Source organism: Oncorhynchus tshawytscha, linkage group LG12, assembly GCF_018296145.1.
Source record: "Oncorhynchus tshawytscha isolate Ot180627B linkage group LG12, Otsh_v2.0, whole genome shotgun sequence".
Taxonomy (NCBI): domain Eukaryota; kingdom Metazoa; phylum Chordata; class Actinopteri; order Salmoniformes; family Salmonidae; genus Oncorhynchus; species Oncorhynchus tshawytscha.
This window is the reverse complement of record NC_056440.1, coordinates 45,677,011-45,701,917: the sequence shown is the minus strand read 5'-3', so window position 1 is coordinate 45,701,917 and position 24,907 is coordinate 45,677,011. Positions and strand designations below refer to the sequence as shown.

Sequence of the window (24,907 nt, the reverse complement as noted above, 5' to 3'; positions counted from 1 at the left end):
GCACTTTCTCTGGGTCGACAGCCCACCTGTCTATTTCCTCCCAAGTAGTGTAGTCCCGATATTGTTGCTCCTGCTGCCGCTATTGCTTCTCCTCATACCAGCGCCTCTCCGCTTTCACCGCCTCCAGTTCTTCCTTGGGGCGGTGATATTCTCCAGGCTGAGCCCAGGGTCCTTTACCGTCCAGTTCTTCCTCCCATGTCCATTTCTCCAGGTGGTGCAACCTCTCCCACTGCAGCTGCTGCTGCTCCTGCTGCTGCTGTTGCCTGTTACCACGCCACTTGGTCCGGGTGTGGTGGGTGATTCTGTAACGGCTCTCTTCTATCTCCTCCTCTGACGAAGAGGTAGAACAAGGATCGGACCAAAATGCAGCGTGATGATGATTCATGATATAATTTAATGAAGGAAAACCTATACATACAGAAACTAACGAAAATGAAATAATGAAAACCGAAACAGCCTATCTGGTGAAATACAAAACACTAAGACAGGAACAATCACCCACAAACACACAGTGAAACCCAGGCTACCTAAATATGGTTCCCAATCAGAGACAACGAGAATCACCTGACTCTGATTGAGAACCTCAGGCAGCCATAGACTATGCTAGACACCCCTACTCAGCCACAATCCCAATACCTACTAAAACCCCCAATACCACAACACAACACAAAATAACCCCATGTCACACCCTGGCCTGACCAAATAAATATATAAACACAAAATACTAAGACCAGGGTGTGACGTCCTGAAAAGTCCTAACTTTATTCTGTAATCCATAGGTTGCATTATCAAAGCACGTCTCACCTATGCATGTGATAATACGGCTATAACATGTCCCCCGCTTCTCTGCGCTGTCTTGTATTGCTGCCCATATGAGAGCTTCGGTAAAGAATTCAATATTTTTCTTTAAACAGAGTTGGTCCCCGTTAAGATATCTTGATATTTAAACAATTTCCTCTCTTCATCTCACCGTTATTCATGAGCTGATCTGCTATCTGTATAATCATTAACTCGATTTTGCCAAATAGGAGATCATCTGTCATTTGTTGGAGGTTATCTAGCAAGTTTAGCAATTTGGGTCATTTGACTTTTGTTTGACTGCCATTACAAAGTTGACATGGAGACAGTAAAATGCCACTCTTAAATGTGCAGTTTTGTCACACCACACAATGCCACAGATGTCTCAAATTTTGAAAGAGTGCTCAATTGGCATGCAGACTGCAGGAATGTCCAACAGAGCTGTTGCCAGAGAATTTAATGTTAATTTCTTTACCATAAGCCACCTCCAACATTGGTTTAGAGAATTTGGCAGTGCATCCAACCAGCACCACAACCTCAGACCACGTGTTACCACGCCAGCCCAGGACCTCTACACCCGGCTTCTTCCCCTGCGGGATTGCCTGAGACCAGTCACCTGGACAACTGATGAAACTGAGGTGTATTTCTGTCTGTAATAAAACCCTTTTGTGAGGAAAAGCTCATTCTGATTGGCTAGGCCTGGCTCCCAAGTGGGTGGCCCTATGCCCTCCCAGGCCCACCCATGGCTGATGTAAAATCCATAGATTAGGGCCTAATTATTTGATTTAAATTGACTGATTTCCTTATATGACCTGTAACTCAGTAAAATCTTTGACATTTTTGCATATTGTGTTTATATTTTTGTTCAGTATAAATATCTGTTTTCGAGCAGTGTAATCTTTACATAGTGGTGCAGCCATGCTGGGAATGTGACACAGCAACATTTTATTTTGGGAGAATCCTGGAATAGTGACCACATCTTGGTTTTAAATGCTTTAAAATGAGCACTTCTGATTTTTGCAGTATTTCCAGGGACTTTTGGGATAAATATAAATTATTCCCGGTATTGAAACTATTAATTCTTAGTGTGAACCTAAAAGGTTTAGGATTCAGCCCAATGAGATGAAACTGTTAGTATGAGGTTGCCGTCCATGACTCTAAGTTGCGTGAATGAGAGCTTTAAAAAGTGCTCTTTTATATTTATTAAAATGTTGATTTTCACCCATATGTTTAATCCGTGACACTTCTGTGACCTTCCTAACAATTTCTCGCTCTCAACGATTCAGAGGAAAAGAGATGAGTAGAAGTAGTTAAATATTAAGGTCGCCATCCCTGCATAATTTACAACAAAGATTAATGAGGGAGAGTACATATGAAGCCATTTACAGTCTTACACAGAGGTAGAGACAGAGTGTACAAGCAGTGCACAGAATCTTGGAACATAATGGCTTCAATCGTAAAGCTCAGCATTCTACTACTTGCTTTCCTGAAGAAAACCATCCATGCAGACCAAGAATTCAATGAGATTGTGGCAGAAGGTGATGTTTATTCCCGTTTCACTGGCGAGTCATTTCCACTGATTGGCAACCGTTTGATTTTCACGTATAAAACTAAAGAAAGCACGTTGCTGTGGACCATTTCTAAAACCTTCATCTGAGAATTTCATGCTTGCTGCTGGTTTAAAGGGATCGACTAAAATTATCTACCAGGAGATTACAGATCCATGATCTCACTCAGTCAGACTCTGGGTGGTACAAGCTTGAGTGCAGGGGACCTAGTTGGTCATTGCAGCACACAATACCGCTCACCGTTTGCAGGGCTTTAAACCACTACTGCCTGTTCATACAGGAGACATTAAACCTGCAGTGTAAGGGTGCAAGAGGTTGGGATAACATGACAGTTTGATAGTACCAGGCAGGTTTTTGGCCAATGGGCAGATCCCGGACGAACCTTAAGGAGGACGTAGGTAGCCTGGTGCAGCTGGCTGAGAAAAGCACCTCTCTCCACATCCCTAACCTTACCATATACAACTTTGCGTTTACAGTTGCCTGGTATGGGAGGGACTGATGTGTTCACAGATTTGTGTTAGGGAACTCCTCCCTATTTATTTCCTCATTGATGCTCAACCACACAGGGCATCATGAGTGTCGTGTGAATATGGAGTCGTTTATGACAGTGACAGAGGTGAGTTCAAGCAAGGTTCCCAAACATTTGGGAACTTTTCCCCCTGTTGAACCCACCTCAGTTCAAAGGTTCAATTATGTTATGTTGGTCTGCCCCAAGTCTGAGCCCATCAGAGTCCTTATCAGACTGAGAAAAAGGTTGCTCCCATCTGGAACTCTAATTCTACGGAGTCTGACAGGGTTGTGTGGTACAGACAAGACTGCTCAGGTGGACGCCGTCATTTTGGACACAGAATATGGACTAATAATGCCTTCGGTTCGGATGGCCGAATGAGTGTCTCACCCTCACTTCTCTGGTCTTGTGAGGAAAGTTTAAAGGTGTAAATTGACCAATAATCAAGTAAATGTCCACAGTGTGGACTGTACATTAGCCTCTCTCAAACATGCGAGGCTAATGTACAGTATGTTACCTGGTAAAAAGACAACTCTGCAAAATGATTTATATGTACATAGCCATTATATTTCTCAGAATATAAAAAAACAAACAATTTCTCATGAATATGTGCAAGTGTTTTACGTTTTTTTTTTTTAAATGGTACAAAGCTGATTATTATGGGGGAAAAATACAAAATGGATGTTTTTGTTCAGTTCTATTAAATTAAATTATAATTCTTGTTCCAACATCACTTCTAGGTTTCTGTGATTACAAAGTAACTTGTAGTAGTATTTCCCTGTTGGTTGTTTAAAAAACAAAACAGTATGAAATGCATTATGTAAAGTTACTTCCTGCTTCACGTTTCATGCTTTGTATGCCGTTTTTCATGAATAAAGAAATACCTTTAAAATTGTATTTTGTATTTTAATGTAGGAACAAAAACTAATGAGACCTGTAATATATATATATACACATATATATATATATACATATATATATATATATATATATATATATATATATATATATATATATATATATATATATATATATATATATATATATATATATATATATATATATATATATATATATATATATATATATATATGATATGAGCTAGAGTTTAAGAGTATCATGAGTTCATAAATGGTATAGGCTACTATTTGTAAATGTGGAGTAAATGCAGGGAACACAAACCATACACACTTGTAGAATGACAAAGCAAAATAAACCAAAATGCATGTCACTATACATTCTTATGTACAAGAGAGGTGTATTAAGACTTAATGACTTTAAAAAAAAAACTCTCGCTTCAAAGAGACAGTTTGATTTACAAGTAGCATTTTTCATTTATGTGAAATTAGCACAACGCTATCAATTAGTATCAGATAGGAATACCATGCTGCTTGGATAAAATAAAAAAAGTGTAGCTAAAACACAGATTATGCACACATAAAATAACACCGATACAGGAACAAGAAAGACAGTCCCTTACAACATGGAAAACGCTGTAACATGTACCAAGGGAACGACACATCCACACAGACAGTATGCTAATACTAACAACAATCACCAGAATATTAGGTTGTAATAAGAGGGACTGATTGAGCCTGCAGACATCCCATCTGGTGCTCCCTCTCTTTCCCAGTCCTCCTCCTTGTGGAGTGAAGGATGGGGGGGGGATCTTGCTAGTCCACAACTGTGTGTTTCGGCCAGCTAGGAGTCTGCCAGTGGTTAGAATAGGAGACACTGGCTTCCCCCACAACACAGCCGAGTCGGAAGGGGAATGAAATTATCGCATGGAATCCAATGGAAGTTGTTCAATGTGTCTATTGAAGTTAAGGGGTCTATGTATGCAGCATGTATACTATGGTGATTTCACTGTATGGGGAATGAGTGTTCAGTCCCTGAGTGTGTGTGTCTGTGGTGTGTGTGTGTGTGTCTAGATGGTCTCCACGTAATTGGCTGGGAAGAGTCCCAGGCGTCCATCTTTACTGAAGCCACGCCACCAGACCTTGTCCACCGTTTCCACAGCACTTATGATGTCACCTGGCTCAAAAGAGATCTCTGATTCGTCCTCTGTGGAAAAAAAGAGAAAGCAAGGTTTAACACACTCAGAGAGCATCATAGAGTGGATAGGTGTGTATGTGGTCAATGGTATGAGTTACACCTCTAACTGACCTGCTTGGTAGTCATAGAGAGCTCGAACACACATCTGTCTGTCTGGTGAAATCTGAAAGAAACAGCGAGAAAAACTATCACAAATGGCCCCAGCCTGGGGAAAATGTAATTTTTCCTATTGTAGAGCCCTCTCTTGGTTCTCATCGACATGGCATTCATATTAAATGAGTCATTCTTCAATCCTGTTCCTGGGCTGGACTTGAAGCACAGTAGTAAATATGATTGCATAGCAGGGGGCAGAGGCCATATTACTTTGTTGATTGTGTTACATTCCGTACATCTTTTCCATTCTCTGAAATCTCCTGGTCCTCAATCTCTTCAACAAAGTCCTCCTCAATTTCATCATCGAAACAAACAGCCAACTCCGGAGTATCTTGGTCCCTTTCAGGTGGACTCATGGATCGTTCTGGAAAAGAGGAATCATGAGAGGGGTTGGATTCTCATTCCCTACTAAACAAGCAAATGTGTAGTATTTCAAACCCCTTCATGATCTTAAAAATCCATGAGGAAGAGGATTTCTGGAAAAGGATAGGAAATTGTAACATAGCATACCGGTATGTCTATTCCACGTTATCTCATCAATATAAAGGTTCATTCAGTTTGAGAGCAACTTGGGCAATGTAGGCTAGCGTAGAGTAGAGATAACTAAATGGCTGAGTGTGGTTACATACCTGTACCATTGTGTTCCACCAACTCCCCCTCATCTCTCACCCCATTGGTGGATGGGACCACAACCTCTTGTGTGATTGGCTGAAGAATAACCTCTGCATCTGAACATAACAAAACATGGGTTAGATTGTGTTAGCTGTGTCAGACACTCTTTGCAAAACATTCTTATACATACAACTCCTCACTCTTCTTCTCTTTTAATTGTTGTATTTGACCTTTTTGAATTTGTATAACAGGACAGGCCTGTACAAGATACAAAACAATGTACTTTACCTGTGACAGCTGGCTCCTCATCCTCTTCTGAAAGCTCCACCAGCACTGGCTTAGCAGAGGCCTGGACATCATCTGATTGGTCCTCCTTCTCTTCTTCCTCTGCCACAGGCTCCTGCACCAATAAAGAGTCTGAATCTGGTGCTGAGCCCTCCTCTCCCTCCTCCATGTTTGGGCTTGGCTCTGTATTCCCAACACTGGGCTCAGGCTCTGTCTGTTCTTCCTCATCTTCCTCTTCCTCCACCAGTACGGCTTGTACGGCTGTGTACTGCTCTGGATTGGAGATAATGAACCATTGTGGTTTTAAGTACAGTCATGCCAAACTGACAACACAAATCTATAACGGCTTGACAGACACCGTTGGTCATTCTACAGTAGGCTGTGTGTATGATGAGGACCTACCTGTTGACTGCAGTGGACTCTCTGGCAGGGGGACAGTGGGAGGCTGTGGTGCTGGGGCAGGCTCCAGGGAGACTAGTGGAGAGGGGGAGCACTCAGGCTGGGACTGGGGAGGGGTATCTGGGGGAAATGGTGGCAGAACCTGAGCCTGGTCCTGGTTCTCTGGAATGGTGGGGGTCAGGGTGGCTAGGAAGCCTGGAGAGGCTGGGGGGCAGAGGGCTGGGTTGGAGGCTGAGACTGGGGGCTGGGTGATGGGAGGGTAGGCCGGGCTGAGACAGCAGGGGCGGAGTGGAGGGGTGATGTGGGAGGGGACACCAGGGGGGCGCGGGGGCTCTGGGGAGAGGTGATTGGGCGGAAGCTGGTGCTGGGTGGAGACATGGTGCGGTGGAAGGGGGAGGAGGGGACACGGGAGAAGGGTGAAACCAATGTTGGACTGCGCGGGGAGGTCGGAGTGGGGCCGTCCCATTTCCCAAAGATGAATGCTGTGTCGGTCAGGCTGCGCTGGTACCGCCTTAATGGAGGTTTGCCTTTATGGAGAGAGAGAGGGAGGGAAGAAAGACCCAAATTAAGAAATGCACTGCAACAAGACCGATAATGGTTGTTCAGGTTTATGCATGATTGACTGACTGGCTTCATAATCACACACTGCGTAGACAAGCCACACCTTGGTTTGCCAATGCTTATTAACAGACACACAGTGAATTTACCTGTACGGGGGGAGCCGGGGCTGGATGGGCTTTGGGACGATGATGATGACAGCTGTCTGAAGAACTCTCTGGGGTTCATGGAGCGCTGTGATACCAGCACTGCTGCCTCCTACGGGTAGGAAGAGGAATCACACCACACTGTTTTAGCCAAATGATGTAAAGGAAACTACAGCCAGGTCTCAATAGTCTAAAGCTATCTCCTCTCCTCCTTCTTCTCCTCCTTTCCTTTCCTTCATCTGCACTGGTGTGAAAGAAGTGGACAGGTTCCCATGATAGGCCATATTCCTTTTGACCTATCCTGTGTTTTCAGATCAGTGCAGATGAAGGACAGGAGACAAGGAGAGGAAGCCACTTCAGAGCATTGAGACACACCATATGACATGAACAAGAGGTGAGGTGTTTAGGGAAGAGTAGTAAGGGAGTTTATTGGGATTAGAGAGGTCAGTAGAGACACTCACTGCTGCTTTCTCGATGGACTCGCTGCGTCTCAAGCGAGCTCTCATGTCCTCCTCATGCTCTCTCTGCTGCAGCTCCTGTCACACACCAACAGAGAGGTCAGAGTTCAGACACACACAGGCACAGAGTTCAGCGTAAAGATGCATGCAAAACACAGAGTTCAGAAGTCAGAAACACCTAGAGGTCGAGTCGCCCAATAACTTTCTCACTCATTCGTTCTTTCTCTCACCCATCTTGATTTCTCCTGCTTCCTCACTTCTGCCTCCAGCTGGGCCTGCATTCTCCTGGGAGATACAGAGACATCAGAAACCTCAGAATATTAGCCATAAGTTGCCTTTACTTTGACAACACATTCAAATACCTGATAGTGACACAAGAGAATACCCTTGAGTCAGAGATTGTGTTAGTAAGTCTTGAGTCAGTGTGTGTGTGTGTGTGCCCAACTTCCTGACCTCTGCCCTTCGATCATCTGTAGTTTCTCGTTCATTTTCCTCTCCCTCTCGTCAGCCTCTTTCCGTTCCTTCAGCACTCTCTCTTTCTCCCAACGGCGTCTCTCCTCCACTGCTCGCTTCCGCTCTTCCTCCTTCCTCTCTTCCTCCTCACGCTGAGAGAGAGCAAGAGAGAAAGAGGAAGATGGAACACAATAGATGAAGATTTATTACAGTTGACAATGTGAACATTAAAGATGTGACGTGATGTGAACATTAAAGATGTGAACATTAAAGATGTGACGTGATGTGAACATTAAAGATGTGAAGTGATGTAAACATTAAAGATGTGAAGTGATGTAAACATTAAAGATGTGAACATTAAAGATGTGAAGTGATGTGAACATTAAAGACATTAAAGATGTGATGTGAACATTAAAGATGTGAGGTGAACATTAAAGATGTGAACATTAAAGATGTGATGTGAACATTAAAGATGTGATGTGAACATTAAAGATGTGATGATTAAAGAGGACAACTACTTATCTCCTGTTGCATTGACGAATTACTAGAAAAACTGTTTAAAACTATGAGGGTAACTGTGACTACGTTTCTGGGTAGGCTACCTCTGCACGTGCCCAGAAGGAGTCTCTGTTGGCCCGTCTCATCTCCATGGCAGCGTTAGTCTTCCTGTAGTTAGTGCCCTATCAACAGAGAGCGGCAGATGCAGAGGAAAGAGAGTGTGACTGGAGAACAACACCGTATGTACATATATCAAACCCAGTTTGTAACTCATGCTATTTGCACAAGGAGCCTTGGTTGTTTGTAACTCATAATTGCTAAAGTATGAATTTTTTTTCAAAACATACAGTAGGTATAGAGGAAGTACAATGCATGACAGAGATTCAAACTGAGAGAATCTAACTGTGTGGGATCCTCCTCCATGTAAAAGCACAGTTCCGGGTTTTGTCCAGGTGTTAAGCGCCCCCTCCTGTGGACAGAGATGGTATTGCAGGAGGAGCACTCACCACTGTCTCCTCCTTGTCCTTGGACCGACTGCTTCTTCTGACATGCTCTGTCTGGGGGCGGACTTTACTGAGCTCAGTGCCTATCTTCTCCTCTGTGACATCCTCAGTACTCTCAGCACTGATAAACACATGAGCCTCCTGCAAAAAAAAAAAAAAGACAAGAAAGAAGAGAGAAAGAGAGAGAAAGAAAGAGAGAGAAAGAAAGAGAGAGAAAGAAAGGAGAGAAAGAAGAGAGTTGCTGTTAATCTTTGTTACACAGTGCCATGACACTTGCTCCAAAGTGTGTAAGCATGACAGCTCGAGTCCCTTCAATAATCTGAGGTCCTGAACATCCTTTCAGTATTTTAGGTGAACATTCCAAGGAAGGACTTCAGCTGTCCAGCAAATTGGTGCATTTTTTTGGCCTGCACACATCAACTTTTCCACAGACACTTGATGTCACTTGATCCTTTCCAGAACTTTTGGGAACAAGAATGTCATTTTTATTGGCTGCTATGATCTACGGTATCAAACGTGTGAAACTTCAAACTCCAATACAATTCTGCTACAGCATTCCAGACGAGGGAAAGAGAAGGGGATATTTCCCCTCCTTTTTCATGTACCCACTGACCCTGTGAATACATATGTGCACAGACGCACAAACACCCAAACTCGCATGCACACACACACACACACACACACACACACACACACACACACACACACACTCTCCGAAAGTAGTTCTTTGAAAGCTTTCCCCCCCTCAGTGGTTCCTCTTGGCTGTGGCCTTTGGGCTGTAGCTAAACTATACCGTTGTGTATCAGCTTGTATCTAGTATCTGCCTTACACTAGAGAAGACAAGAAGGAATCTATTGGTTTGGAAGAGATAGATGGGGGGTGGGGGTGGAAACAGGAAAGAGTGTGTAGTGGAGAGGAATGGAGAATTCACAGAGAGCACAAGGAAAGTGAAATGAGGTGAGGGGAGAGTGGAGAGAGCAGAGAGGATGCAGAGATTTCAACAATGACAAATGACCACAGAACAGTACTGTGTTCCACTGCTAAACTGTCACTGTACTGATACACTTCAGATAGGCCTGTGTGTGTGTACGTGGGTACGTGTGTGTGTGTGTGTGTTTGCACCCAATTCTGTGTGTGTGTTGAGAAATATTAAAACACCCTCACAGGCCCAGCCCCAACTCTAAATCACACACACATGCACACACACACACACGCAGTGCGAGGTGCCACTGAGGGAGGATGGAGGGAGTTGTGGATGGTGAAGAGGATTTAAATGATCTCCTCTGTCTCTCCTAACTGTCTGCTATTATGCTTCAGACAATAGGCCTCTCCCTAATACGGCTAAGAGCGTGCTCATTAACCTTACACACACACAGCTGCTACTCCTCCTCCCCTCTTTTCCCCTGTCCTCTCCCACACACCCACCCCTGTCCTGTCCTCTCCCACACACCCACCCCTGTCCTGTCCTCTCCCACACACCCACCCCTGTCCTGTCCTCTCCCACACACCCACCCCTGTCCTGTCCCACACACCCACCCCTGTCCTCCTCCCACACACCCACCCCTGTCCTGTCCTCTCCCACACACCCACCCCTGTCCTGTCCTCTCCCACACACCCACCCCTGTCCTGTCCTCTCCCACACACCCACCCCTGTCCTGTCCTCTCCTCTCCCACCCACACACCCACCCCCCTGTCCTCTCCCACACACCCACCCCTGTCCTCTCCCACACACCCACCCCTGTCCTCTCCCACACACCCACCCCTGTCCTTTCCTCTTTCCTCCTCCTGTCTTGTTCCCTTCATTCTCATCTTCTCCTGAATAGCCCCCCCCGCCCCCGCCCAAACTCCTTCCACTGTCGCGTCATTTAGCTGATGCTCTTATCCAGAGCGACTTACAGGAGCAATTATAGTGAAGTGCCTTGCTCAAGGACACATCGGCAGATTTTTCAACTAGTCGGCTCGGGTATTTTAACCAGCGACCTTTCGGTTACTGGCCAAAGGCCTACTGGTCTGTACAACATGATAGAATGTACACAGTCCACAATGCAGACGTCCTGCTCAATGCTAATCAATTCCTCTCGTCGAGCAACAATGAGCCCATTTGCAAAAAGACTCCCACGCTTAGCTTCGGCATCACCAACTGATACAATAAAATTGTTTCACATTAGGATACACATTCAGACACCGCTTGTGATTCGCCGTCTCTCACACGGCCCTCTGTTGCTAGTTGAGACTTGCAGAGGTAGATGGAGAGAATGAGAGACCAGAGAATAGAAGTGCCACGGGGGCATTCTGACTGTCGAAGCACGTCCTAATCCCGACTATTCATTCGGAGGTTTTTGGGACAAACAAACAATAACCGAGTTCTCATTACTCACTCAATCATTAATCCTTCAAATCGACACAAGGATTATTACTAAGCTTCAACACAGAGCAGGATCAGGCTTGCTGGTGGTCCTGCAGTGTATACTGCACTCGTACCATTTCCACCACACGTGTGAAATAAGACCGAACGAGGGCCTAACTCACCAATAACGCAGTACCACTGTAGGACACAGGTCTCATGTGGTTTTAGAGACCCTACAAAAGGCGATAAGAGAGAATAGGTTGACAAATATGGTGTAGCATCAATGAGAGGCGGAAAGCCTAAGTCTCCCAGAATGGGGTCATCAAATATTGAGGACAGCAGGACTGCAATGTGAAGGGCTGTAAAAATGCCACACAGATGCTTTCGTATTTGTTTTATCGCTTTGGGGCACTTTTCACAAGTATGTGGTCAACTTTCACAACTCTTAGTACAAAACTCAAAAGATGATTGTCAAAAAAGGCAGTTGGTTCAAAACTCTGCGCACATTTTCAATTGACTAAGAACAACACAAAATCACAGTCAGTTTTTCACCAAACCTAATCAGTGTTTCATCTATTTGTGTGGCAGATAGCCTAGCGTTTAGAGCATTGGGCCACTAACTGGAAGGTTACTGGATTGAATAACCAGGCCGACAAGGTGCGAAATCTGTCAAAATGTGCCCTTGAGCAAGACACTTAAACCCCAATTTGCTCCAGGGGTGCCGTACTACTATGGCTGACCCTGTAAAACAACACATTTGACTGCACCTATCTGGTGCATGTGGCGGTCATAACATTTTGTTGGCCTGGTTATTGTCATGCAAAAGTCTGCCAATTAATATAACACACGTTTAGCATCTCCAATCCTCCACATGTACAAGCCACTGATTCGCGCCTTTGGAACATCTGCATGTAAAAAAAGTAGAATACATTAATTTAATATATCATCACAAATGAATTATGTATTTGTCAGGTCTAAAGAAACATGATATGAAGAAAATATGAGTTGGCCTATTTTAGGGCTATGTTATGTGGCTATGCTCCATGCCATAGGCTGTAGGCTTCTTCATTTAGCTGACAAGATATCCTTTTAAATCCCATACCATTATTTTACTTTATGATTTTATAGTAAGAAGAATATATACTGGACAAAAATTTAAAAAACGCAACATGTAACGTGAAATAAAAGATCCCTGAAATGTTCCATACGCACGAAAAGATTAGATCTCCAAAATGCACAATTGTTTCCATCCCTGTTAGTGAGCATTTCTCCTTTACCAAAATAATCCATCCACCTGACAGGTGTGGAATATCAAGAAGCTGATTAAACAGCATGGTCATTACAGAGGTGCACCTTGTGCTGGGGACAATAAAAGGCCACTCTAAAATGCGCAGTTTCGCCACACAACACAATGCCACAGATGTCTCAAGTTTTTGGGGAGCGTGCAATTGGCATGCTGACTGCAGAAATGTCCACCAGAGCTGTTGCCAGAGAATTGAATATTAATTTCTCCACCAACATCATTTTAGAGAATTTGGCAGTTTGTCCAACCAGTCTCACAATTGCAGACCACGTGTAACCATGCCAGCCCAGCACCACATCCAGCTTCTTCCCCTGTGGGATTGTCTAAAACCAGCAACCCAGAAAGCTGATGAAACTGAGGACTATTTCTGTCTGTAATAAAGCCCTTTTGTGGTGAAAAACTCATTCTGATTGGCTGGGCATGGCTCCCCAGTGGGTGGCCCTACCTCCCAAGTGGGTGCGCATGTTGCATTTATATTTTTGTTCAGTATAATTTAACTTAGCTGAAAAAAATAGAATATTTTATATATATATATATATTTTTTCCCCCAGCGAGTGTGCATATGAAGTGGCTATGTTGAGCGTAAAAGTGATCATTTGAAACAGGTCCTATATGCTAGATGTAGAGTTATTTGGCAACTTTAATTGTGAATAATACAAACCTTAGAATGTCTTAGAAAACAAAACATATAAAATCGGTTGCATGGTGCGACTATAGGCTATTGATGATTTGAGAAAGTAGCCTTGCCTCCGGCTGCACAGTTATTCTCTCATCAAGTGATCAATATATTCACCCATCAGACTATTCTCAATTTAATCTAGCCTTTACTAATATCCCAAATTAGTTTTGATTTAGAATGACCCATTATCAAATGGGCAGGAACAGGGGCAAAAATACATGTCATCTGAGTGCTTTCCCACACGTTTTGTAGGCGACTTCGCTTTTATGGCTGAGCTGTGCTTAACACGAGCAGCTGAGAAATACATACAAGAACAGTATTTCACTCCAAGCATGAACCACTGTGTGCGGAGCATGCTCTCACTGCCGACAGGTGATATCCCGCACAAACATGTTGCCCATGGGCTCTCCAACCTTGTTCATGCAGCTACCCAGTGCTTGATTTGGGAAGCTAAGTGAAATCTGTTCGGGAACATCGATAGTAGTTTTTTTTTTCAACAAAATATTGTCACGGCCCCTCCTCTGCAGTGCAGGGGCGGTTCCTCCTGCAGGCAGGAGGCTCGTTAGTGATTGGAGTCACCTGGGCTCAAAATATATAAATATCTCTCTCTCTCTCTCTCTCTCTCTCTCTCTCTCTCTCATGGTAATATGACAGTCAAAATGCCATATTGTATCTGACGAAGTGAGTGTGTGTGTGTGTGTGTGTGTGTGTGCGTGTGTGTGTGTGTGTGCGTGAAGCATACATGTGTGTATGTGTGTGTTTGGTTAGGGATCCTTCTCCTCCCACACTTCAGAGGGCTATTCCTACACAAATATGTGGGTTCAGACCATGTCGACTACAGTGTGTCACCATTAGTATTTTATCAAGGAATGACCCACAGTGCAACCCAGGGGCCAAGAACACATATAGAAACACACACATTCATATTACATAATAAACAAACACACACACAGTCTTGTATATCTGAGACTGGGGGGGTCACAGAGGTGCCTGGCCAAATACCTAATTGAGTGTTAAAAAAAAGAGACGAAAACTAACATCAAACATTCCAGGGATGCTTCTGGAGTTGACCGGGTGATGCCTTAATATGGAAACTAGTTCAAATTGGTCTGACCATAGGCTGAATGGACGACCCATAAACTTCTCTGCAGTTAGATGGAAATGTTAAATAAACACCGTTTTAGGGGCACACATGGAGGGACACAGCAGACAGAGCTGCCAGCATCTGGCCACTTAACACACACTGTGGCGCACGCACACACGCAGACACCACACACACACACACACTCCTCCTTCTCCCTGTATTCCCCCATTCCTTTCTCCGTTTCCTGCCAGGCTCTGTCACCACTTAGTAAGTGGTTGTTTGTGTTGTGCCTGTCGGTGGCCCATCTCCCCATCTTGGTGGCACCAGGAACAATAGGGTCAGGAAGAGTGGACCCCAGCCTGGGTATGGGCCCAGCCCACAACTGGACCAGACCAACCTATGCAGTAGGAAGTGCTCTGAGGACAGGAAGACGTACAACAATGGAAGGTAAACTACTGTGTGTAAATATAGAGTGTGTGTGTGTGTGTGCATCTATGTTTGTATGTGTGAGAGACAGAGAGAAGTTGTGTGTGTGTGGGGGAGGGTTTTGTGTGTGTGCCTGCTGGTGCATATTTACTGATGTATGCGTGTGCACATAATGCACGTGCTGGTGTGGGTTTGATGCGTGTGTGTGTGTGTGTGTGTGTTTCTAAGTGTGTGTGACAACATGACTATTCATTCCCTCGGGCCTGGTCAGGCGAGTTCCACCCTTCCCACACTAGCATCACCCAGCTCTCTCTGTATCGCCTTGACAGTTACTACCGGAGCCCGTTTACCCATTATTCATCGTTAGAGAAACAGAGTGAAGAGACAAAACAGCCACCCACGGAGAGCTACATTTCACAACGGTACCGACACGGGATTGTAGGAGATGGATAGAGAAAGTGAGTGAAAGAGAGAAATCTGTATCATGCCTCTCCTGAATGCTATCAAATGCTGCAGCTGCAATAAGGCCCCTCAAACTGGCTGCATGACCAACAGACAAACTGGTAGCGCAGGGCAGGGCAGGGATAGGAGTGGTGTGGTACCGTACCTTGAAGAAGGCCTTGATAGCGGGCACATGGCTGGCACATTCCGTCCTGCGGTATTCATCCACGTTTGGCCCGACCTGGAGACAAACACAGGAAACACACAGGGGGTGTTGAGCTCTTTTTAACCCAAGCCTCTGTTCACTATCAGAAAGTCTAGTTTCAGTCTTTTGTCATTAGGTACCTGCATGTACACCATTTGACAATGTTAGGGAGTAAGCATAACGTTATTAGCAAGTTACACATCTTATACGAGATAATTAAGGTACACTGACATTTTTTGAGGTACACAATTTTCAGATTTGTGTGTGTTTTGCTGCCTGACCGGTTACAGATGCACCCCTGACCCACACCACAACATTCCACAAGGTCGCCATAGAGACGGGACCAGCGAAGCACATTGTGAACATTCTAAGCATCTGCTCCCCTGCTTGTGTGTGTGTGCTCATCGGTCAAAATATTTGGTATCAGTCAGAAGATAGGCCTGGCGGTCCCGAGTCCGCAAGTTCACTGACACATGACACACGTTGACCCCTAACCAACGGGCCAATCAAAACACATCCAACAGTAGCTAGAACCAGTGGGAGACGACAGCTTGAAACAGCTTGCCTATAACCTGATACAGGGTCAGATATTTTTTCATCCTCCTAATGGTTAAGGTTTAGGTTTGAGGGTAGATAATCTGATCTGTGGTTATGGGCAACTTCTACCTCAAGCATCATGTCATTGGAGTTCATCAGGTAACATACTGTATGGCATGTCCATACGACTGTATGAGAGGGCCATGCTGTAGTGGATGACACTCACCCAGCAGATCATGGCGACCCGAGGGCCTCCTGTCTCGGCTGAGCCAGCCCTGCAGAGCCCATACAAAGGCCTGGCTATGTGGAACTTCCCTGACAACTCCACCACTCCACCCGCTGTAGGACAGACAGGGGTGAGAGAGAGAGAAAGAGAGAGGAGAGAGAGAGCTTAATAAACACCACCAACTTTCCATCTTTATCATTTAAAGGGGAAAAAGTCACAAAAAACAATGAAGTGGAAAGTTAGAACTGTCCAGTTAGCTTTAGTCATTTTCTGTCATTTCAGCAAGCCATGACACCCACCATCTCACATTGTTCTGAAATGGATTCTGTAGTGAGAAACAGGTAAGATTGGCATTCCTGAAACATTATTTTATTGAAATGTAATTTTATCTCAGATAAATTAAGCTAATTGATTGCACCCAAATTGGCTATTTTAATTTATAGGATTCAAATAACAATTAATATATTACCCAACATCCAATTTGGACCAAAATTCTTGATGAGTAAGCCACCCACGGACTCCCCACACCCCGTGCCAATCCCACCCCAACAACCAACATACAGTATCAGCTATCTATGTTTGACAAGTAGTATGAAGCTGTGGCTTGGAGTAGTGCTTCTCCATACTATGTAATGTATTCCCTGTGAATCTGGTGATTTTTCCCACCCCTTGTTCAGAGAAATGTGTAATTGATGTCCCTTGCATTATCTACCATAAAGTAATGTGAAAGTACCAGGTTCTGACAACTAGACACCGCTGTTCCTGCTATACCACCACACTCTTTTATAAATGTTGCTGGTGTCATTAATTATTATTATTAAATACATCAACATTTCCTTTGCAACTTTGGGTAGAAAACCAATAGATTCGGCTCATGATGAAAATAAATTGTGTGGTCATCCACACATTTCAAGCCAACCAGTTGTTAGGGTGGGATTGGCATGGGGTGTGGAGGGGGTCTGTGGGTGGCTATTGACACATTTTTGGGGATTCCTCATCTTACTCATTGCAAGGAAGAAGTTTGGTCCAAATCGGATTTTGGGTACTATATTTATTGTCTGAATCCTAAAAATGTAAATGGCCAATTTGGGTGCAATGAATTAGCTTCTCAGATATCAAATTATATTTCACCAAAATAATGTTTCAGGAATGCTAATCGTATCTGTTACTAACTACAGATGGAACTACCCTTTACCTCCAGAGTCAGCCAGTTTGAGGTTGTTGGTGACCCCATCGTAGGTAAATAGAGCCCTGTGGAGAGATAGAGAATGACAGCTTAGGGACAGGAGCACAAACACACTACATCATCACAACCATGGATCCAGCGATTCAGTGAACCAACATTTGGTTTGTTACAGCTTAGCACTAGTATCATGTGGCAGGTAGCCTAGCTGTTAAAAGCATTGTACCCCAGTAACAGAAAAGTCGCTGGTTTAAATCCCTGAGCCGAATACGTGAAAAATATGTTGATGTAAAGAGCAAGGCACTTAACGCTAGCTGCCGAGTTGTGCAGGGTTCTAAGGCACTGCATCCAGTGGTGTAAAGTACTTAAGTAGTACTAGTATTTTTACTTAAGTAGTTTTTTTGGGATATCTGTACTTTACTACTTGTACTTTTACTTCACTACATTCCTTAAGAAAATAATGTACTTTTTACTCCATACATTTTCCTTGACACCCAAAAGTACTAGTTACATTTTCAATGCTTAGCAGGACAGAAAAATAGTCCAATTCACACACTTATCAACAGAACATCCCTGGTCATCCCTACGGTCTCTGATCTGGAAGACTCACTAAACACACATGCTTAATTTGGAAATGATGTCTGAGTGTTGGAGTGTGCCCCTGGCTTTCCATAAAGAAAATAAAAAACAAGAAAACAAGTCATTGTAAACAAGAATTTGTTCTTAACTGACTTGCCTAGTTAAATAAAGTAAATAAACCAAAATAAGCAGTTTGAAGAAGGTTGCTAAATATCTCTAGTGCAATTGCTAACTAGTGTTAGCGCAATGACTGGAAATCTATGGGTATCTGCTAGCACCCAGATACCCATAGCCTTCCAGTCAGTGTGCTAGATACAAACTCCCAGTCATTGCGCTAACGCTAGTTAGCAATTGCACTAGAGATATTTAGCAACCTTCTTCAAACTGCTTATTTTGGTTTATTTACTTTAAATTCCCCTAACATAATGGACATGCATACAAATGGTATCCACAAGTTCATTTGACTCTGGGGAGGTAGATAAAGGGCCTCATTGCCAAAATATCATTTTAAGTCGACAGTACACGCACACACGCTCATACGCACTCTCATATACGTGCACGTACAAACGCACGCATGCACACACGCATGCACACACACACACACACACAGTTGGCATTGGTTGCGCATACCTTTGCCTAAATCCTAGCGAGCATTCCCAGAGAGTGATGCCTGTCCAAAATGTGCCAGCAGATGCGCTCTGTTCAAGCATGACTCTCACCCTTTCCTTTCATTCCATCCCTCGCTCTTTCTTCCTCTCCGTTATGCCTGTTCATTAATTTTTTTTTTTACCCTTATTTGACCTTGTTGGCGAAGGGCCCTGCGTAAGACAGTGAGGCACTTATTACACAACATCTGAACAATAGCACACAGTGACATTTTTCCCTCAGTCTCACCTGGAACCCATGTAAGCTATGCTCGGTGCACTGCAGGGTTTCCGTTCCACACAAGAAACCCTGGCCTGCTGCTCTCTGCTCACTCAAGTCACACACTCTCTCAAAGAGGACGTTCGTACCGTAATGAGATCCCTTAAAATACGCAACACTACACACACACACACACACACACGAGATGGCGTATAGGCATAACAGTAGGTTCATTCACATGACCGAGGCTGGTAGCATAGCCAAACATAGGACTTTTGTTTGGCTGTCCCATCAGACCACTTCACCAGTATCATCATAATATAAAATATGTTTTGCTGTCCCATACACCGGATAGGTGCAGTGAAATGTGTTGTTTTACAGGGTCAGCATAGTAGTACAGCACACCTGGAGCAAATTAAGGTTAAGCGCCTTCCACTGAAAAATACTTACTTTCCACCATCATTTGCAAATAAATTCATTAAAAATCCTACAATGTGATTTTCTGGATTTTTTTCCCCCTCATTTCGTCTGTCATAGTTGAAGTGTACCTATGATGAAAATTACAGGTCTCTCTCGTCTTTTTAAGTGGGAGAACTTGCACAATTGGTGGCTGACTAAATACTGTTTTGCCCCACTGTATATAAATAAATACAAATAAGAGAGAGAGAGAGAGAATATGTGATCTCTATGCCCTACGAGCAAAACACCATGAACCATTCACCTCACTTTCAAGCCCATGAGAAACAGAGCAGAAACAGTTTACTGTTGAGACAGTGCCTGCCAACCTCTCTCCGACTCAGATTACTTTATGGAGTCACATATAGTGTAGAGCATGACAGGACACGTAACATTGAATATCACATCATTTGTTCAAGTTTCTCCCATTGAGACGTTGATAAGATTTTTCTTTTTTATTAAAGAGCCCTTTCAAATTTCACCAGTATCAGCACATTGACAAATTAGATTACATCACACATTTGCCTTGTGTCTTTGAGCTAAGGACAGAGGCAATGACGTTTTGCTAAATGAATCTCCTATACAAGGCATATACAGTAGAGCACAGCAAAGTAGGGACCTCAACACAGACAGAATAGAAGACGTTATAAGGAAAAGGTCACTGTGGCTAGTGCTGGCCAGAGGCAGGCCATTCTAAAAGATCCACACAGTAGCCCACATACACTGAGGACATTGATTGACCCTTTAACCTCACCTCTAATAAAGACCTCAGCAGACAGGCTAACTGGGTAACCGTGTCTGAATTAGTGAATTATTGTGAAATCATTGTGCAAAATGAATAAGTCAGTGTGTGTGAGTGTGTGTGTGAGATGAGTGATGAGGAACAGTGTTGGGGATCCAAAGTAACAATCTACAGTAATATATGACTTTTAGGAGTAACAGCGTAATTCAACGAGTTACTGTCTTCAAATATTGTCATATTATTACAGTTTAAGCAAATGTATCCTTTACTTTCAGAATCATCTCTCTCAGCGTGTTAATATATATATATACACACACATATACATACACACACATATACACACACACAGTTGAAGTCGGAAGTTTACATACACTTAGGTTGCAGTCATTAAAACTTGTTTTCAACCCTCCACAAATTTCTTGTGAACAAACTATAGTTTACGCAATCTACTTTGTGCATGACAAGTAATTTTTCCAACAATTGGAAACAGACAGATTATTTCACTTATAATTCACTGTATCATAATTCCAGTGGGTCAGAAGTTTACAAACACTAAATTGACTGTGCCTTTAAACAGCTTGAAAAATTCCAGAAAATGATGTCATGGCTTTCGAAGCTTCTGATAGGCTAATTGACATCATTACAGTCAATTGGAGGTGTACCTGTGGATGTATTTCAAGGCCTACCTTCAAACTCAGTGCCTCTTTGCTTGACATCATGGGAAAATCAAATGAAATCAGCCAAGACCTCAGAAAAACAAATTTTAGACTTCCACAAGTCTGGTTCATCCTTGGGAGCAATTTCCAAACGCCTGAAGGTATCACGTTCATCTGTACAAACAATGGTACGCAAGTATAAACACCATGGGACCTCGCAGCCTTCATAAAGCTCAGGAAGGAAACGCGGTCTGTCTCCTAGAGATGAACGTACTTTGGTGCGAAAAGTGCAAATCAATCCCAGAACAACAGCAACGGACACTGTGAAGATGCTGGAGGAAACGGTTACAAAAGTATCTATAGCCACTGTGAAACGAATCCTCTACCGACAACCTGAAATGCCGCTCAGCAAGGAAGAAGCCACTGCTCCAAAACCGCTATTAAAAAGAAAGACAGGGTCCTGAAAAAGGGACGTTTCTTTTTTTGCTGAGTTTATATATACTTAGGTTATATCCTTCCTGTTTGGCCCTGTCTGGGGGTGTCCTCGGATGGGGCCACAGTGTCTCCTGACCCCTCCTGTCTCAGCCTCCAGTATTTATGCTGCAGTAGTTAATGTGTCGGGGGGCTAGGGTCAGTTTGTTATATCTGGAGTACCTCTCCTGTCCTATTCGGTGTCCTGTGTGAATCTAAGTGTGCGTTCTCTAATTCTCTCTTTCTCTCTCTCGGAGGACCTGAGCCCTAGGACCATGCCCCAGGACTACCTGACATGATGACTCCTTGCTGTCCCCAGTCCACCTGGCCGTGCTGCTGCTCCAGTTTCAACTGTTCTGCCTTATTATTATACGACCATGCTAGTCATTTATGAACATTTGAACATCTTGGCCATGTTCTGTTATAATCTCCACCCGGCACAGCCAGAAGAGGACTGGCCACCCCACATAGCCTGGTTCCTCTCTAGGTTTCTTCCTAGATTTTGGCCTTTCTAGGGAGTTTTTCCTAGCCACCGTGCTTCTACACCTGCATTGCTTGCTGTTTGGGGTTTTAGGCTAGGTTTCTGTACAGCACTTTGAGATATCAGCTGATGTACGAAGGGCTATATAAATTTGATTTGATTTTGATTTGATATATACACACTACCGTTCAAAAGTTTGGTGTCACTTAGAAATGTCCTTGATTTTGAAAGAAAAGTTCATCATTTGGCTATTAAAATAACATCAAATTGATCAGAAATACAGTGTAGACATTGTTAATGCTGTAAATGACTATTGTAGCTGGAAACGGCAGTTTTTTTAAATGGAATATCTACATAGGCGTACAGGGGCCCATTATCAGCAACCATCACTCCTGTGTTCCAATGGCACATTGTGTTAGCTAATCCAAGTTTATACATTTTAAAAGGCTAATTGATCATTAGACAATATTTACCAATTAGGCTAGAAGAAAAAGTAAGAATGATGCTCCAGATACTCAACTAGTCTAAAATAGGCCCAGTTTTTTGCTTCTTTAACAACAGTTTTCAGCTGTGCTCACATAACCCTTTTGCAATTTTCTAATGATCAACTAGCCTTTTAAAATGATAAACTTGGATTAGCCGTTTCCAGCTACAATAGTAATTTACAACATTAGCAATGTCTACTCTATTTCTGATCAATTCAATGTCATTTTAAATCTTTCAAAAACAAGGACATTTCTAAGTGACCCCAAACTTTTGAAAGGTAGAGTATATATATATGTATATAAAACATGTTTAAATTATTATTTGGTTTGGGGCACCTCCGCCTTGCAGGTGGCTGCGGAGGTGTGTGGTACGCCACTGCTTATAACTATAACAAATCATATCCAGCTCAGACCTCCAGCTATGCATTTGGTTTGCTAACCTGCTAGCTAAGTGGCTAGATGTCACGGGCAAGCTTCTTGGTTACAGCAGAGACGTTCAATCCCCTCCTGGATCAAGAGCCCTGTTGCCTGTACGGTGCATTCGGAAAGTAATCAGACCCCTGTACTTTATCAAAATGTTGTTACGTTACAGCCTAATTCTAAAATGGATTTAAATAAAAATTCCCCCTCAAATCTACAAACAGTGCCCCATAATGACAAAGCAAAAACAGGTATTTAGACATTTTAGCAAATATATTCAAAATCAAACACTGAAATATCACATTTATGTAAGGATTCAGACCCTTTACTCAGTACTTTGTTGAAGCACCGTTGGCAGCGATTACAGCCTTGAGTCGTCTTGGGTATGAAACTACAAACTTGGTACACACCTGTATTTGGGAGTTTCTCCCATTCTTCTCTGCAGATCCCCTCAAACTCTATCACGTTGGATGGGGAGCGTCGCTACCCAGGTATTTTCAAGTCTCTCCAGAGATGTTCAGTCGGGTTCAAGTCCGGGCTCTGGATCGGCCACTCGACATTCAGAGACTTGTCCTGAAGCCACTCCTGCGTTGTCTTGGCTGTGTGCTTTGGGTCGTGGTCCTGTTGGAAGGTGAACCATAGGACCACAGACTGGGGCAGAGAGCTGTGGAGTAGGTTTTCATCAAGGATCTCTCTGTAATTTGCTCCATTCATCTTTCCCTCTATCCTGGGTAGTCTCCCAGTCCCTGCTGCTGAAAAACATCCCCACAGAACGATGCTGCCACCACCATGCTTCACCATAGGGATGGTGCCAGGTTTCCTCCAGACGTGACGCTGGGCATTCAGACCAAAGAGTTCAATCTTGGTTTCATCAGACCAGAGAATCTTGTTTCTCGTGATCTGAGAGTCCTTTAGGTGCCTTTTGGCAAACTCCAAGAGGGCTGTCAAGTGCCTTTTACTGAGAAATGGCTTTCATCTGGCCACTCTACCATCCAGGCCTGATTCCTGAAGTGCTGCATATATGGCTGTCCCATCTCCACAGAGGAACTCTGGAGCTCTGTCAGAGGGATCATCGAATTCTTGGTCACCTCCCTGACCAAGGTCCTTCTCCCCCGATTGCTCAGTTTGGCCGGGCAGCCAGCTCTAGGAAGAGTCTTGGTGGTTCCAAACTTCTTCCATTTAAGAATGATGGAGGCCACTGTGCTCTTGGGGACCTTCAATGCTGCAGACATTTTTTAGTACCCTTCCCCAGATCTGTGCATCAACACAAGGCTATCTTTGAGCTGTACGGACAATTCCTTCAACCTTATGGCTTGGTTTTTGCTCTGTGGGACCTTTTGTAGACAGGTGTGCCTTTCCAAATCATGTCCAATCAATTGAATTGAAGGATGATCAATTGTAACAGGATGCAACTGAGCTCAATTTTGATTCTCATAGAAAAGGGTCTGAAAAGGGGACTTTTTTTTTCATCTCTAAAAACCTTGTTTTCGCTTTGTCATTATGGGGTATTGTGTGTAGATTGATGATACTGGTTTTTAATCAACTTTAGAATAAGGCTGTAACATAAGAAAATGTGGGAAAGGTCTAGGGGTCTGCAGACTTTACGAATGCACTGAATCTCACTCCAGATATCTCCCTGGACTCATTTAGAAGCAGCTAGATTTCGGAGGTCCGGATTCGATGCATGAAGGAACTGTCCCATTACAGAGAATATCCTAGCTCCATACAAGGAATTAAGGAAATGCGTATCTAGAACATTTTTGTTCAGCATTGATAAAGATATCCCATGATATTGACCCTAACAGCCGCTGGATGCACAGACCGTAACAGCTTCTGGTTTGTCAGCATTTTGAACTTGCAAACTCTGAGATGTTTGTTCAGGGCCCAGATGTCTAGAATGACGTCCCATTCCGGAACCAGGAAATATCGACTGTACCAGCAGAACAGGGCATCCGGGAAAGTCGCCATTGGTAACCCCAAGCTTCCTCAGGAATGCCTACACGTCTTTCCAGGGAGTTTGCATGCAGCATATGGCAATGCGCACATGGACTGGTTTGAGCGAGGGCCGCCTGAGCGTGTGAATATCTCTCAAGAGAAATAGTATAACCACACGACTGGGGGCATGATCTCGACCTCGAACCCAGCTTAGCCATTGTCATCTCGGTTGCTTTCTTAGCCATCTTACTCATTGCTCCAGCAAATTGAAGAATAACTGTGTTATTCTATAACTGTGTTAACTGTGTTAAGAATAAAAGTGTTTGTGATTAGGAAACTTGTGAGAACAAATACAAAAACTTCAGCACATAATGTCAAGGGGGTGAGCACGCT

At 43.6% G+C, this 24,907-nt stretch overlaps 1 protein-coding gene across 1 annotated transcript in view; it reads right to left on the bottom strand.

Annotated features, from left to right (window-relative positions):
- Nucleotides 1-6,425: 6,425 nt before the first annotated feature.
- Nucleotides 6,426-24,907, bottom strand: part of LOC112263395 (drebrin) — a 57,182-nt gene continuing 38,700 nt past the window's right edge. The window contains exons 2-11 of the mRNA XM_042330693.1: nt 17,438-17,493; nt 16,243-16,355; nt 15,441-15,515; nt 8,998-9,135; nt 8,596-8,673; nt 7,994-8,145; nt 7,771-7,825; nt 7,544-7,618; nt 7,086-7,194; nt 6,426-6,905 (exon numbers count right to left, since the gene is read on the bottom strand). Of these exons, the coding sequence (XP_042186627.1) occupies nt 6,565-6,905; nt 7,086-7,194; nt 7,544-7,618; nt 7,771-7,825; nt 7,994-8,145; nt 8,596-8,673; nt 8,998-9,135; nt 15,441-15,515; nt 16,243-16,355; nt 17,438-17,493 (1,192 nt within the window). The 3' untranslated portion in view covers nt 6,426-6,564. The remainder of the gene's footprint in view (nt 6,906-7,085; nt 7,195-7,543; nt 7,619-7,770; nt 7,826-7,993; nt 8,146-8,595; nt 8,674-8,997; nt 9,136-15,440; nt 15,516-16,242; nt 16,356-17,437; nt 17,494-24,907) is intronic.